General features: G+C 55.3%; 9 protein-coding genes across 9 annotated transcripts; 2 read left to right on the top strand and 7 right to left on the bottom strand.

The window, feature by feature from the left end:
* Window positions 1-226: 226 nt before the first annotated feature.
* Window positions 227-1,227, bottom strand: GST2_2 (Glutathione S-transferase 2; the record flags this gene model as incomplete). The annotated part of the gene is made up of 2 exons (XM_064803919.1): window positions 227-766; window positions 922-1,227. 2 exons carry the CDS (start codon window positions 1,225-1,227, stop codon window positions 227-229), a joined length of 846 nt encoding a protein of 281 aa, XP_064657720.1.
* Window positions 1,228-1,636: 409 nt separating this feature from the next.
* Window positions 1,637-2,726, bottom strand: LTR77_006677 (uncharacterized protein; the record flags this gene model as incomplete). Its single annotated transcript, XM_064803918.1, has 7 exons — window positions 1,637-1,650; window positions 1,699-1,744; window positions 1,799-1,822; window positions 1,874-2,001; window positions 2,060-2,233; window positions 2,299-2,601; window positions 2,663-2,726. The coding sequence occupies 7 exons, from the start codon at window positions 2,724-2,726 to the stop codon at window positions 1,637-1,639; spliced, it is 753 nt and encodes a 250-aa protein (XP_064657719.1).
* A 173-nt stretch (window positions 2,727-2,899) lies between these two features.
* Window positions 2,900-5,541, bottom strand: LTR77_006676 (uncharacterized protein; the record flags this gene model as incomplete). Its single annotated transcript, XM_064803917.1, has 3 exons — window positions 2,900-3,948; window positions 4,019-4,192; window positions 4,239-5,541. 3 exons carry the CDS (start codon window positions 5,539-5,541, stop codon window positions 2,900-2,902), a joined length of 2,526 nt encoding a protein of 841 aa, XP_064657718.1.
* Window positions 5,542-5,980: 439 nt separating this feature from the next.
* ILV5 (Bifunctional acetohydroxyacid reductoisomerase) lies at window positions 5,981-7,351 on the top strand (the record flags this gene model as incomplete). Its single annotated transcript, XM_064803916.1, has 4 exons — window positions 5,981-6,179; window positions 6,231-6,262; window positions 6,323-6,601; window positions 6,659-7,351. The coding sequence occupies 4 exons, from the start codon at window positions 5,981-5,983 to the stop codon at window positions 7,349-7,351; spliced, it is 1,203 nt and encodes a 400-aa protein (XP_064657717.1).
* A 1,365-nt stretch (window positions 7,352-8,716) lies between these two features.
* Window positions 8,717-9,515, bottom strand: LTR77_006674 (uncharacterized protein; the record flags this gene model as incomplete). The annotated part of the gene is made up of 3 exons (XM_064803915.1): window positions 8,717-9,227; window positions 9,286-9,299; window positions 9,351-9,515. 3 exons carry the CDS (start codon window positions 9,513-9,515, stop codon window positions 8,717-8,719), a joined length of 690 nt encoding a protein of 229 aa, XP_064657716.1.
* Window positions 9,516-9,767: 252 nt separating this feature from the next.
* On the bottom strand, window positions 9,768-10,254 carry LTR77_006673 (uncharacterized protein; the record flags this gene model as incomplete). Its single annotated transcript, XM_064803914.1, has 2 exons — window positions 9,768-10,054; window positions 10,110-10,254. The coding sequence occupies 2 exons, from the start codon at window positions 10,252-10,254 to the stop codon at window positions 9,768-9,770; spliced, it is 432 nt and encodes a 143-aa protein (XP_064657715.1).
* A 286-nt stretch (window positions 10,255-10,540) lies between these two features.
* Window positions 10,541-11,358, bottom strand: LTR77_006672 (uncharacterized protein; the record flags this gene model as incomplete). Its single annotated transcript, XM_064803913.1, has 2 exons — window positions 10,541-11,142; window positions 11,208-11,358. 2 exons carry the CDS (start codon window positions 11,356-11,358, stop codon window positions 10,541-10,543), a joined length of 753 nt encoding a protein of 250 aa, XP_064657714.1.
* Window positions 11,359-11,710: 352 nt separating this feature from the next.
* Window positions 11,711-12,892, bottom strand: LTR77_006671 (uncharacterized protein; the record flags this gene model as incomplete). The annotated part of the gene is made up of 1 exon (XM_064803912.1): window positions 11,711-12,892. The coding sequence occupies one exon, from the start codon at window positions 12,890-12,892 to the stop codon at window positions 11,711-11,713; it is 1,182 nt and encodes a 393-aa protein (XP_064657713.1).
* Window positions 12,893-13,496: 604 nt separating this feature from the next.
* On the top strand, window positions 13,497-14,839 carry LTR77_006670 (uncharacterized protein; the record flags this gene model as incomplete). Its single annotated transcript, XM_064803911.1, has 2 exons — window positions 13,497-13,993; window positions 14,044-14,839. 2 exons carry the CDS (start codon window positions 13,497-13,499, stop codon window positions 14,837-14,839), a joined length of 1,293 nt encoding a protein of 430 aa, XP_064657712.1.

The following is a 14,839-nucleotide window of genomic DNA, read 5'->3' as shown; positions in this document are numbered from 1 at the left end:
GACCATGCAACACAGTTGCTCACAGAGCCATGAAGAGATGCAAGCAACCTCTTCTCATAACGAAGCTGCTCGCATCGTGCCTGACGTGCATGGCAAACATGGGGGAAACGGTCAGTGAGGTGTGAATGCGGTCTCAAGTAAATCCGTGTCAATTGTGTTTTCCCCGAGCATGCAACAACGTCACGTCGTGTGGGGAGTGTAGAGCTTCAGACCCCGAACAGTCTGCTCATGCATGCGCCTTCTCCTCTGCAGCCTCCTTCTCCTTCTGCCGATAGAAAGCCTTGCCACGCTTCTCAAACTCCTCCATCATCTTCGGGTCCTGCAGAATCTCCCTATGATGCTTGTCCGGCACATGGCGACCCTTCTCAACGGCCGGACGAGCGAGCACCCTCTCCTCCCAAGCCTTCAGAGTTGGGAAGTCTGACAATTCGACCTTGGCCCATCGACTGAGAGTGATCCAGCCCCAGTGCGCTATATCCGCAATGGTCATCTTGCTCCCCACAATGTAATCACTGCCGACATCTCGAAGGTGTTTGTCCAGGACGCCGTAAAGGCGTTTCACCTCGTTCTGGTAGCGTGTTGCTGCATACTCGTGATCGTCTTTTGCGTAGCTGAAGTAATGGGTGGAGGAGTCAGTAGGTGTCTCGACAGTTGGAATGAAAATGGAATGGTCTCGTGGCGAAGCAGAGGCTTGAAACCTTGGGTGTCTCTCAGAGAACCCTTCCACACTCCAGTTCGACGTACCGGATGAAGTGGTTGGCTTGACCTTGCCTAAAAGTGTGGTTAGTAATGGCTCCATCCAGTGGTCCGGTTCCAGCAAAATCACATTGGGCCGACTCCAGCATTCTGGAAGAAAAGCCAATTCGTCATCTGAGGGAGTCGTAAGTCGCAGGCGGTCTATGTCGGAAGCATCGTCAATACCTCCACATGTTCCCTCGTTCCGACAGGATAGCTGATCTTGTGCTCCGTGTCGTAGCGTGCAACAAGGTACTGCATGATGCTGCCGCTCTCGAAGACTCTGATCGTTTCGCCGTCGTCGAAGGTATCCGTGATGGCTGGGATGCGTCCGTTGGGGTTGATCTCGGCAAACCAGTCGGATTTCTGCTCGTTCACTTTCATATTAACCTCTCGGACAGTGTAGGGCAGGCCCAGTTCCTCGAGCGTGATGGATATCTTGACTCCATTTGGCGATTGTCCAGTGTAAAGGGTTATGTTCGGGCCAGGCATGGTGTAGTAAAAAGTCGGTCGGTATTCGTAGAAGTGATGTAGGAGATGTTCCAGGTTCCAGGAGTCTGTTGTCGAGTAGGGATGGCTTCTCGGATGTCTCGTGCTGTTCGATGCTCTTATAGACCGCAACACTTGAGCCAGCAACGGCGTCGGCCAACATCGAGCAGCGTCCTCCGTCCGCCAACAGGTTCACCGACTCTTTGCTCTTGCCGAGGATGTGCCGCTACGTGCGGGAAACCGTCTAGACTACCGGCCCTCGATATCTTCTCCAAAATGATGGAAGAGCAGACGAAGGTTGCACGGCTGCCAGAACATTTGTATGCAGTGCTGCACCGCGAGAAACCAGGTCTGAAACGTAGTAGTGAAGAACAACATGGCTTTCAAACATCCACGATTTTAAAGATCGCGTCTAAAGCACACCACCTAAAACACGTCAGTACAACGGCAATATTGCACAGCAAGACCACCCACCTCCATCGATAGTAATCAAGCTCCCATTCGCATAGTCCGCCCGCAACTGCCTCAAGCATCAGCAGACAGTCCAAACAGCAGGATACCAATTAAGACTTACACAGTACAGATACGCCTCCGCAATCTACAAATCGGTCAGCACGATCCCTCCACAACAGAGCTAGGAATAACATACATCCTCAGGCGTAGCAACAAACCCAACGGGCAGCTTTCCCGCGCTCTTCTCAAACGTCTCGTCCTGCTGCTCCTTCGACTGCCCCATCTTGTCCCACAGCTCCGTCTTGACCACTCCTGGAACGATACCTGGTGGCCGTCAGCCTCAAATACTCTCACTTACTTGCGAGGAGAAGCAGCGACGTACAGTTGACCCTAATCTTCTTCGGCGTCAGCTCGTTCGCTAGTCCCTGCGTCATGGTGAAGAGTCCAGCATTGAGAGACCCTCCAATCGAAGCGGTGGTGCCGGGTTTCATAGCTCCCGTGCCGGAGGTGAGGGTCAAAGAGCCGCCGGGGGTGATGATGTCGTACATTGAGACGACTGGAGCGGAGAGCGAGTCAGCAGGTCTGACGCTGCCGTTGAAAGAGGCAGTAGCTGCGCCTTACTCTTCCCAGTCATCGCAGCGCCCCAGAACTTCACGCCAAAGTAATACTTCGCCTCTTCCAGATCCGCGACAGCGATGGCTCCGCGGATGATCTTGTCCACGGAAGAGTAGATCAGATGGTCCACAGGAGCCAGACTCTTGATCGTCTCCGTGTAGTTCTCCTCGTTCCGCACGTCTGCTACCTTCCCGGATACATTCGGATGATCGATCTTCTTGAGCACATCGTCCATCTTCTCCTGCGAGGATGAGACAATGGTGACGTGCGCGCCGTGTTCGAGCAAGGCGAGTGCTGCGCCATTGCCGACTGGGATGGGGATGTTCGTTGAGCATTATTGATGAGATACGTGAACGCATGGTACACTTACTACCTGATGTCCCTCCCACTACGACGACCTTCTTGCCCACCAGCTTATCTTTAGAGTTCGGCATGGCTTGAATCGTATTCTTCGAATCCGGCCGATTTTATGATGTATCATCCTGAGTCTCCTAGGTGCCAGCTCAATGAATGCTTGCTCCGAGCCCCGCAGCTCTCTATCAACACCATGCCGAGCTCGGAGACGTCGCGATCTAGCATGAGTTGAGCGTTGCGCAGTCCAGTATCACTATCCCGCTGAGTCAGTTGGCCATGGGTCGTGGTCCCACTTCCCTCGCACCAGTTCTTCCGCCTCAAGACCAGAATCCCACAGATAATCGTCTGGGTGAGCGATTCCAAGCTCTCGCGCTCCATCAACAATATCCAAGAGCCCACCCTGGGCTTGTTCTGACGAGACCAATTGCTTCTCCAATCGCGAACGCTCCTTCCACCCATCATCCTCATCTCCACCAGGCACTATCCCATCCAACACAGCCTTGTCCTCGCAAAGCCCATTTCGCCGACAAAACCGCAACCAAGCCGACCAATTCCTATCCCGAACCAACACGCTCGCATTCCCAATCACAATCAACCCCTCCTTCGCCCGCGTCAAAGCGACATTGAACCTCTTCGGCTCATGGAGAATGCCCAGACCCCTCGCAACGTCTTGGTCAATGAACCGGTCACGAGTGCGGGTAGTGCATATAATCACCAGTCTGGACTCCAAGCCCTGGAAAGCCTCCAGCGGACCGATGTTCAGCCCGGGCAGTGAAAAGTCCGCCCTGGCGACTTTCCGCAAGACCTTGACTTGCGCTTGGAAAGGAGACATGATGCAGACTTCGCTCGGTTGGAGCAGGCCAGCTTGGACGAAAGAGCTGGCGTACTCGCAGGCGATGAAGGCTTCTTTGACGTTGTACCATCCGCCTCCGTCCTGTTCTAGCTCATCGGCAGCGGTGTTGCTGACGAAGAGAACTGGCCAGCCGCGACATTGCCAGCGTGGCCAGGAGAGGAGAGAGTCCGTGTTAGTCGCCTCCGGCTCCAGTGTATCGTGGTAGAAGAGCGAAGAAGGCATTGCTAGTATAGCTGGATGCGACCTGTAGTTCCGGATGAGGTCGGTAAAGGCGGGTCGCAGAATTGGAAGCATGTCTTGCGTCAGCGGCCGTACACTACCGCCACTCCCTTTTGATCGCGCAAGTGGGTGCTGGCAGTAGAACGGCCTGTCCAGTAAGCGCTCGAATAGTGATGTCTGGATCTCTGGTGCTTTTAAAGCAGTTCTCGGTCCGAGCTGATGCTGGTCGCCTACACGAAGACGGATAATAGGTTAGCGAATGAACAAGCTATGCGAGAGGGTTGTCAATCAGTCTCATACCCGCCATAACGAAAAGCGGCCAATCTTCTTCTCGAACGGCATCGGAGCTAGGTGGCGCTACCACGCTCAAAGGCAGCAAAGCTTCGGGCTCGATGGCTTGGGCAGCTTCGTCCACGAGTAGCCCAGACCAGTGCAATCTTGGCTTGTACGGAGCTTCTTTCGGGGTGCATAGTACTGTAGAGGTTCGTCTCCAGCTCATACAAATCCCTGTTGCTCACACGTGCTTGCAGTAGCATGTTAGCATCGCGGCAGGTAATGACCACTGCTTTGGCTTTCATCAGCTGTGCGAAGCTCGGCAGTGAGAATATGCCGTCCTCGATGTGGCAATACGGCAGTATTGTGTTGGACACCTCTGGAAAGCTTCGCGAGGAAGCGTTGACTCGGAGAAGCTGGGGTGGATTCATGTGCATGCTCAGTCGTCTCACCAATGTGTCCGCTGCTGGGTCCGATGGCGCACAAAGCAGTATATGCGCTCCGTTGTCCCGTTGGAGAAGCTGCAAAGCCATCTCAACAACAGTCTTCGTCTTGCCAGTACCCGGCGGTCCCGATACAATGAACGGTACGGGTCCATACCGTCCACCAAGAACTGTGTCGATTGCTTTCGATTGTTCGTAGTTCAGGAGTGGGTCAGGAAATTCCAGATCAACGCTTCTCCTGTTCAGAGATTTCTGATAATAGCCATCTGCGGCCTCAGGAAAAAGCATTGATCTCATCCAGTTGGAGAAGGTGTCCGGGTAAAGCGCGTCCGAGACCTTGGTGACTGCCGTAAACTGAGCCCGCAAACGCGTTGACTGTGGCATAAAGCGCACGTTGAATAGCATGCTCCCGAAGATAAGGCCGTCAATGCGCAGTCGGAGGGTCTCCTCGCGCCTGTCAATGCCCCATACAATACTATTGTGCTGGGTATCGAAATAGCGTGGATCCGGAATCGGTCTGCCCTGCAGCTGGGGGCAATTGATTACTTCCCAATTGTGATCAAAGCGGAGTTGGCGCAACTGTACCACGTCGCCAACTTCGATGCGAATGCTCGACTCGCGAAGCCCGGGGACGTGGAGGAGGAACATGAAAGGCCTGGAGTCATGGGAGTCCCAGACGATTGGTACACGGTAAAGCGCATGATCGTCGCACTCTTTCTGTAGCGACTGTCCTTCATAAAGCAGCGCAGCATGGAAGTGCTGATGGTATGATCTCGAGCCAAGTGACTGTGGAAAGAGGTCTCTCGCTCCCGTCGACTCGTTTTGCGGGTTCGGAGAAGCGTAATTCGTGTCGAGATTCGCCTCAGGAGCATCGTGACCAAAGAGCGAAGGTGACTGGTGATGGATAAAACTCGATCCAGCGAATGTTCGAACATAGTCGTGGTAATTGATGCTCTGGGGAGGGGCGCTCCAAATCACATTAGCAGGATCGAGATTGACCTGCCGTAGGCGCTGTGGAACGAACGGTCGAGCGTAGACATCCAGGGTGGAAGACAAGTTCGAGGGGGGTGGCGGCGGGTGAGCTTGGTCATGCGGGGAGTTCTCCATCATGATATCCTGCCGCGGTGATGATAGCGATATGGATAGTCATTCTTGGTCAATCACCAGACGGAGAAGATGGGTGGTCTGCGAAAAGGAAGAACTTGAGGCCTGAGTTGGATGTACTTGCCGCTAACATGCGTCTACCCGCTGATTCGCGTTGGCCGTGAGAACGCACGGGATTTACTTTGAGGTAGTACTTCTGTTTGCTCGCTGAGACTGTTCTAATAACGAGATGGTGGGTGACGTTTGCATATGTTGTCTTGTTGGAGAAGGAGATGTGGTTTCAGAGGACACTCCCGACCCGAAGGAGGCTAGCACCAACCTTAAAATGCAGGTCCGAGCTGGAGAGGTCTGGGGAGCGAGAATATTTCCTGGCCGCTCAGTCACAACATACAACACCCTCTCCTTACTACATACCACTCCGACCACACATCACACATACACAATGGCCTCCAAAAACGCCAGCCGAGCTCTGCGCAGCTCATTGAGGCAACTCAGCGCTCCGCGCATCCAGCAGAGGACATTCGCTGCCGCTGTCAGCGCTGCCCGTCCAGCATGGCAGAAGGCAGCGACTCCGGCTTTCGTGCAGCAGAGCAGAGGCATGAAGACGGTGGACTTTGCAGGAGACAAGGAGGTGGTATACGGTAGGACATTGAAGATATAGTCCTTGAGATTCGGCTACTGACCTTCCTCAGAGCGCGATGACTGGCCTCGTGACAAGCTACTCGTAAGTCAATCGCACGAACGCGACCTCTAACGGCGGTGTATACTGATTGCATTGCACCAGGACTACTTCAAAAACGACACGCTCGCACTCATCGGCTACGGCTCGCAAGGACACGGCCAGGGCTTGAACTTACGCGACAACGGTCTGAACGTGATCATTGGCGTGCGGAAGGACGGACAGAGCTGGAAGGAGGCGCAACAAGATGGATGGGTGCCTGGCAAGAACCTGTTCGATGTCGACGAGGCGATCGGAAAGGGTACCATCATCATGAACCTGCTCAGTGATGCCGCGCAGAGCAGCACGTGGCCGCACATCAAGCCTCAGCTCACCAAAGGGAAGGTATGTGCTGCTAAGGGTTGGGTTATGCGTTCTGCTTGAAGCTGACATACTTTGCAGACCCTCTACTTCTCCCACGGCTTCTCCCCAGTCTTCAAAGACCAGACCAACGTCGACGTGCCCAACGACATCGATGTCATCCTCGTCGCACCCAAGGGCTCTGGCCGCACGGTCCGCACGCTCTTCCGCGAGGGCCGGGGTATCAACAGCAGTGTGGCCGTCTTCCAGGACGTCACCGGCAAGGCAGAAGAGAAGGCCATTGCTCTGGGTGTCGCCGTCGGCTCCGGCTACCTCTACAAGACGACCTTCGAGAAGGAAGTCTACTCCGACCTGTACGGCGAGCGCGGCTGCTTGATGGGCGGCATCCACGGCATGTTCCTCGCCCAGTACGAGGTCCTGCGCGAGCGCGGCCACTCTCCCAGCGAAGCCTTCAACGAGACCGTCGAGGAGGCCACCCAGTCCCTCTACCCGCTCATCGGCCAGAACGGCATGGACTACATGTACGCCGCCTGCTCCACCACCGCCCGTCGCGGCGCCATCGATTGGTCCGCGCGCTTCAAGGAGAACCTCAAGCCGCTGTTCCAGGAGCTGTACGAGAGCGTGAAGACGGGCAAGGAGACGCAGCGCGCCATGGAGTACGGCAGCCGCTCGGACTACAGGCAGGCGTTTGAGAAGGAGCTGGAGGAGATCCGGGGCATGGAGATCTGGCGCGCTGGCAAGGCGGTGCGGAGCCTGAGGCCCGAGAACAACTAGAGAAGGGAGCGTTCGTCGACCGGCTTGTTGTTGTTGCGGAGCGAGGCGTCTGTCTCTTTCTTCTCATTGGCGGGTTGCTCTCCGGTATCCTTGTCTTGGGCTGCTAGGTGGGCAGGGTATCTAGCCAATGTGTCACTGTATTCAAGATGAAAAGTTGATCGAACCGGAACGTCTTCCTCGCCTTCCTCGTTTTGTGGAGGATGGTTCCCGTTCCCGGCTGCATCTGCATGCATCCAAGTTGATCGACATGGTCTCGAACGTCCGCTGACAGCAGATTGCTAGCGTGACATGTTCGACCAGAATATCAAACCTAGAGTCGCTGGGGTATGTGCCTCCATTCGAACCGTAGAGTCCAACATAAGAAAAAGGTCACAATCGATAGTCCTACCGGCGAACGAGTGCAGCAGCCTAACACCTTCACTACTACACCTCATCCCCCCAACGAAACGTCAGCCAAATCTCCCGTCGTCTCATCAGTACCAAGTATCTGGGCCTTGCCGCCGCGGACACGGCTCTTCCACCGCAGCGGAGCCCCCTCCGGCTCAAATTGCATCAGACTACTTTAATGTGACTCCAGCTGCTGGTCATCCTGGTCTGCGGGCTGCATGGTGTTTGGACGTGGCTCCGGCGTTTTCCACTGGGCTGGGGCTGGATTGCGAGGCACGCGAAGCGAATGCTGCGTTGCGCATTTCTGCGGTCGCCTGTCGGAGCGGGCGCACTTGCGCGGTGTCCGTGGTGACTAGTGTGTTGTTGTGCGACAGGAGAAGTGCTGCTTGCGCCGGGTCTCGCCTGGGAGCGCTTGACGTGAAGGTGCAGTGGCAAGTATGGTGGGATTATGGCCGTTCAGTCGACGTGAGCTGGAGCCGACGACGAATACCGGCCGAGGACGAGAAATAGCAATGGCACGGCAGACAAGAATGTGGGAGAGAGTGCGTGTACAGGGGAAGAGGACCAGAAAGATGGACGGGGGATCAGAAGCGCAGCATACCGCATGTTAGCAACTAGTGGTCATGCCCACAAACAGTCCGCCAGTTCCCGCCCTTGCACCTTTGCTTAACCCTCGTCCGGGCGCATTGCGTGCGACATGCCCGACGTCCTCCCTATGACACCACCACTCCGTCCTTCCTCGAACAACGAGCCATTCTGTGAGGCCGCCGCGATTGCAAACCCCCTTTTCTGCTGCGAAGTGAATGGGGTATCTTGGTCCGACTGGTCCGCACAGTCTGCGCTCAGGCTGTGTGAAAAGAAGCCGATCATGCTCGCCGTATTGATGATCCACTTGGTCCTCCCAGCAAGATCTTGCAGAAGCCTAGAAATCTGTTCCTGTCGTGGTGTACCAGCACTTGCGCACCTCTTCAAGCCGTCTCAGCCAGACGGTAAGCCAGGACCGAGACCCAACCCAGACGAGGCGGAGGCACCCGATACGTTCGAGTCGGCACTGCCGGCGCTGCCGGCGCTGCCATCGGACGACATGGACGGGACTCGACGTGGAGCTGTTGGCGGTGCGGGTCCCGTGTTGCCCTCCGTTGAACCAGTGGTGTCGAGCATGGAGCGGATCGAAGGCAAGCGTTGCTGGTGGCTCATGCCCGGCGAAGCAGCTTGACTCAACGGCGACGTCGCGATAGAATGGCCGTCCTGTCGCGCGTGTCGGATGACTCGCAGGATATTGTCGAAGCCGCTGCTGCGAATCTGGTGAAAGACGTCCGTGGCCTCTGGTTCCTCCGCGTCCCGTAGGTAAGTCAAGAGTTCCGTCAGATCGTCCTTGTCGCTCTCGACATCTTTCTTTCGCCGCCGGAGCGCGGACCAGCGGCTCTCGCCTTCTTGAGCCTCGTAGGTACAGTGAGTCTTGAGCGCAGAGCACCGGGAACACACCGGTCTGCAGGTGAGAGGGTCAGTCGATGTTGTCTCGTTCGAGTCACGCGCTCGGAGCTTACCGGTGTCCATCGCACTGTCGACTGTGTCAGTGGATGATGGCTGACAGCAAGAGCAATATACGCACCTTTGATTTCCGTCTTCGGCAGGCTGAACACGCACTTTCGATGAGAGTTCGCTTTGGTTTGGATCCAGGGTTTGGAGGCTGTTGTTGCGGATTCTGACCTGAAGCGCCTCCAGAGGAATCCCCTGCTCCCGCCGGCGCGAGTAGGATGTGCTGAGACGAGCTCATATCACGTGGTGGGAAGTGAGGAGTAACCAGACTTTGAACGGACGAAGTATGAAGTCCAGCAAAAGTTCTGGTATGCAGATTCGAAAGTGGCAAAAGGTGTTCGCCAGTACTTGTGGGACCCGTCGCAATGCCAGCAAACAAGCCAAGGGTCTCTCACATGACTTTTGCATTATATATCAGTAATGTCAACCGACTTCGAAGCCCCCGGCGATGGAACGAAGCCCGCCACCGGCAGACGATGAGGACAGAGGTTTACGTCGATATGACATACGGCGTGCGTCGGGAATACTGTCCCGTGCTTTTTTGGTGCCAGATTTGCGTAAGCTTTATCTTTGCTGCGTTCCCTTCTGCAGCCTTGCCACTGCTGGAAGCTTCTGCCTTTGGTCCACCGTCCTGCTGTGGCGGCGGCGGCACCTTCAGGTTTGGCGCCGGTGGTGGTTTGGGCACTGCTGAAATGGTCGATGATGACGATCCCGAAGACGTAGCCCGAAGCATCATATCCAAAGCGGGATCCAGGAGGTCTTTCCCGGTGATGGCCTCTGATGAGACGCACATTAGTCAAACAACTCTCACTTCCTCGGTACTAGTACTCACGAAGTGTAGAGATGAACAAGAAGATCGCGTCGATCATGTCATCCCAACTGTGTCGGTCACAGAAAGCGAGTGAGGGCCATTGTTGGGATGCTGCTGCGTAGGGCGCCAGATGGCATATGAGACAGGCATCCACGGCGGAGGACATGGCTGTTTCGGCGTCGAGAGGGTGGTTCGAGGTAGGTAACACTGGTATGGTAGTCTTTGGGCTGGGTTTGGGGAGAGAGAAAGGCCTAGTGATATAGGTGGTAGAAGAAAGGAATAAACATCTTCTAGAGCAACCACTTGCCTTTCTTCTCATTCAGGCGTCAAAGATCCTCTGACCTTTCACTGTGTGAGCAAGCTTGCTCAATCTTGCGTGACTGAAGAACCACAAACGCTACTCAACAATGCTCCCATCTTCTGCGCCCTTCTTCTCGTTGCCTGCTCCGTCTTCACTCTTCTCTAACCTCATACTCATCCACCACTGTCTCAGCCTCCTCTTCCGCCTCTTCATCTCCTTGCTCCGTTCCCTGCGCAAGAGCTTGCTGTGACTGCGCAAGCGTCACACCCGCCGTTCCTTCCGTCGCCTCTCTTGCTCGCCCCTTTCCTTTGCGTCTCTTACCGTCTCCGGCCGGTGTGCTAGCCTCCTCGCCTAGGTTGGCCTTCCTCAATGCAATCATCCACTCTCTCATCTTCGCGAGAGACTCGCTCAGCCCAGGCAGCTGCGGCAAGATCTCGTCTGCTGGGAAGATGTCTAGGCAAATTCTTCGCATGCTGTCGTTCGCGTAGTGCACACTCAACCGCGCCACGTCGAGATGAGCCATCGTGCGAGCAACCTCGTAGCTTGTCATCATGAGGCCAGGGAGATGTTCTTCTGCCTGATGAGCTGGGGAAGCATCTTGGTCGCTCAGAACATCTTCAGTTGTCGATCTAGACGGCACATCCGGCTGGCGTGGCTCTGCATTCGAGGAGGACACTGGTGCTGTTGTAGATGCTGCTCCGGGAACGGACGATCCAGTTTGTGTGGAAGTAGCAGCTGCGATGTTCTGGTTCACTATTGATTCTTGAGAAGATTATGTCAGTTCAGCTGCAGAGATTCGGTGATTTTCTAATACTTACTAATGACTGTGGACACGGCGGTATAGAAACTGGCAATCTCAGCATTGTTGTGGCGACCGCAGTGAGTGAACGTGGGTGGCAACCCAGTGAGAACGGCAGTGGCCTGGGCGTTGCAAAGACTGCAGCCTTGTTTGAACGAAGGCCCTGGCATATCTGCGTCTGCGATATGGCGAAGATGAGGAGATTTTGGATGGTTCTGCTGCCAGTTAAATAGTAGAAACGACAAAGAGAGCGTCGTGGAGGCAGCAAGATCGATCAGGAACATCTGGAATCATTACCTACCTTTCCCCCAACCTTGTCATGGGAGCATCTCCGTTCGCTGCTGTGTCTGAAGCCTTCTGCGGGTTCCAGAACTAAGGATCGAACAAGACAAACGCTATCCGAATAATGCTCGCAAACTAATGCAAAGGGTATCGAAAGACCGCGCAAAAGCAAGAACAACGCTGCCTCCTTGAACCAGGCGCCACGTCAAACAATGCACCGCACAAAGCTACTGTATCCTCTCAAGCCTTCGACCACTTAGTTCCCTGCGTGATCGGCGGCATCTGGCCGACCATATAGTCTTTGCCTTTGAACTGGCTAACGAAAAAGGCAGGCATGCTCCAGCCATTGAACGCACCCACGCCAGTCTTCTTCCCCACAGGCACGAGCTGCGTTTCTTGGTTGCCCATTTTGTACTGTCTCTCGGCCACAGTGCCTGCTTTGGCCTCCGCGAGCAAGTCGTGGGACATATTAGCGCCGAAGACGGGTATGGTGTCGAAGAGGTTCATGACACCACCTTTGTTGACGCCGGCAACGTCGCCAACGGCGTAGACATGTGGGCCGGCTTCGTCCACGCGCATGGTCTTGGCGTTGGCTTTGACGTAGCCTTTGGAGGTCTTGAGGCTCTCCGGTAGGAAGCCCGTGTTCGGCGTGACGCCCACGGCTGGGATGTAGACGTCTACTGACATAGTCTCGCCGTTGTCGAGCTTGACGTTCGCCTTGCCATCGGGGCCCTCTTCGGATCCCAGGACTCTGACCCCATACACCACCTTCACGCCAGCTTTCTCAAGCTGCTTCTGAGCCTTGTCGGCAAGGCTCTTCCGCAGAACGTCGAAGAGCTTGTCGTTGCTGGTGATTAGTGTGACTTTCGCCTTGCCACTGAGGTACGATCCCAGCTCTCCGGCAATCTCCACGCCCAACGGGCCTCCGCCGCCCACAACAACCTCTTTGGCCGTTGCGAGCTTCTCATTCATGGCATCGAGAGCTTTCTGTGAGACAGTATGGTCGCCATGGTAGGTAGTGAGAGGCGTTGGCGACTTGATTCCGGTGCCAATGACGAGCGCATAGTAACTCAAAGTCTCCTCGCCACCCTCAGCCTTCTGCATAGTAACGATCCGCGCGCTGTTGTCGACATTGGTAATGGTGCCTTGGTGGAAAACAATGGAATCCTTGAATTCCGAGTACTGCGAGAAACCATCCATGATGGGCGCAAAGTACTGGCTGTGCTTCATATCCTTGACGGAGACGATGGCCCGAGGGGCTCCATGGTGCCACCAGAAGTGCGTCGACTGATCCACGAGATGGAGGATGTATTTCTCGCTCGAGCCTTTGAGCTTTGGCAGGATGTGTCGGACTGTGTAGTGGGCCGCGCTGAGTCCACCAAAGGAGGCACCGAGGACGACGATGTTCCTGGTGTCAGACATTATAGCGTGAGGGATGATGTAGCCGGTATGTCGTGGGTTGCAGGAGAAAAGGCCGTAGATGGGGAAGGGATGTGACGAATGCGGCGAGTATTATATGATGAACGCGGAACGTTATAAACGAGTGTGCGCAGTATGCAAGTAAATTAACGAGCCGTTACTAATGTACTCCGGTGGCTTGAAGAGATGGATGACAAGATGAAATCCGCGATTGCGAGTGAGATTGAGATTGAAGCCGACGGTTCCCCATCGCTGCACGGCCGCAAGCCACCAGGCAAAGAAGGAATGGCTGCTTTAGGATGCCGGGATCTCATTGGATGGAAGCAAAACCCTTCAAGATGACTGTTACGACCACGGCCAAAACACGGCCGAAACCATCAGCTGTTCGACAAGTTCACGAACTTCACGCACTTCCTTGGGTCGACTGGGAGACTGTACAGACGTCTTGGGCCCTCTTTCGACGAACCCACCTATTGTCGGCCAAATAGTTACACCAGAGTGACCAGACGAAACCCCGAATGCCCGGTGTGTAGACGGCACGATGGCTGACCGCCCCGGGCATCTGGATACCAGACAATCAAATTCTGCTCTAACGGCAGCACAGACAATGGAGCTCCAAGACACTCGTGAGATCGATGAGCGCGAGGAGGAACAACCACAACCCACCCTCCCACCAACAGACACAGGCCACCAAGCCTACCTCCTCCTCGCCGGCTGCTTCATCATCAACGTACTCATCTGGGGCTTCGCCTTTTCCTTCGGCGTCCTGCAAGAATACTACACTAGCCATGAGCCGTTCGCCTCTCAACGCGCCGGCATTGCGACCATCGGCACCGTCGCGACAGGACTCATGTACCTGCTTATGCCGATCTACTTCTCCGCCTTGCAGAGATGGCCGCGTCTGAAGCGGATTAGTACTTGGGCGAGCCTGCCGATTGTCGCTGGATCTTTGGTGGGAGCGTCGTTCGCGCAGACGGTTGGGCAGCTGATCGCGACTCAGGGCGTGCTGTTCGCCATCGGTGGGAATCTTCTGTTTGCGCCGACCGTGACGTATCTTGATGAGTGGTTTTTAAGGCGGAAGGGGTTGGCTATTGGGATTATGTGGTAGGCTTGAAGCATTCGATTCCATGCAAGTTTATGCTGATTATTTGAAGGGCTGGCGATGGAGCTGGTGGTGTCGTAATGCCTTTAGTATTGCAGGAACTGCTCGCCCGATACGGCTTCAGGACAACGCTACGAGCAGTGGCAGTGGCCATGGTGGTGTTGATGGCTCCTCTGCTGGCTTTTGTCAAACCGCGGCTGCCCATACCAGCAGCATCGGCCCAGCGTCGGATCGATGTGTCGTTCCTCCGCTCTCCACTGTTCTGGGTACTGCAAACGTTCAACGTCGTTCAAGGCACCGGCTACTTCCTGCCATCGAACTATCTGCCCACCTATGCGCAGTCGCTCGGCCTCAGCAGTCGCTTGGGCTCACTGACATTGGTACTGGTCAACCTCGCAGCGATGCTTGGTTGTATCTTAGTCGGCGCTCTTGTAGACCGGATGGAAATCACCAAAGTCCTGGTGGGAATCAGCATCGCTGCCACAACCTCGATCTTACTAGTCTGGGGTTTCTCGAATTCCTTCGCAGTCCTCTCCATCTTCGCCTTGCTATATGGTGCAAGTGCAGGCGCCTACTCTACGGCCTGGACTGGCATGATTAAGGATATCAGGAGAGGGAGTATGACCGCCGATGCAAACGTGATCTTTGGCTTCCTGGCAGCTGGACGTGGGCTAGGCGCGACCGTCTCTGGTCCACTCAGCGAAGCGCTGATCGCAGGTGGCACCGCATTGCATGATGATGATCGATTCGCCTACGGGAGTGAGTACGGCACGCTGATAATATTCTCTGGCTGTACGGCTTTGGTGGGGGGTTTCAGCTGGGTTGTACGAAGGCTTGGGTTGATTTGA

This window comes from Saxophila tyrrhenica (assembly GCF_035928015.1).
Source record: "Saxophila tyrrhenica strain CCFEE 5935 chromosome Unknown scaffold_10, whole genome shotgun sequence".
Taxonomy (NCBI): Eukaryota; Fungi; Ascomycota; class Dothideomycetes; order Mycosphaerellales; family Extremaceae; genus Saxophila; species Saxophila tyrrhenica.
Note: the sequence above shows the minus strand (reverse complement) of the source record. Positions and strands in the feature narration are given on the sequence as shown.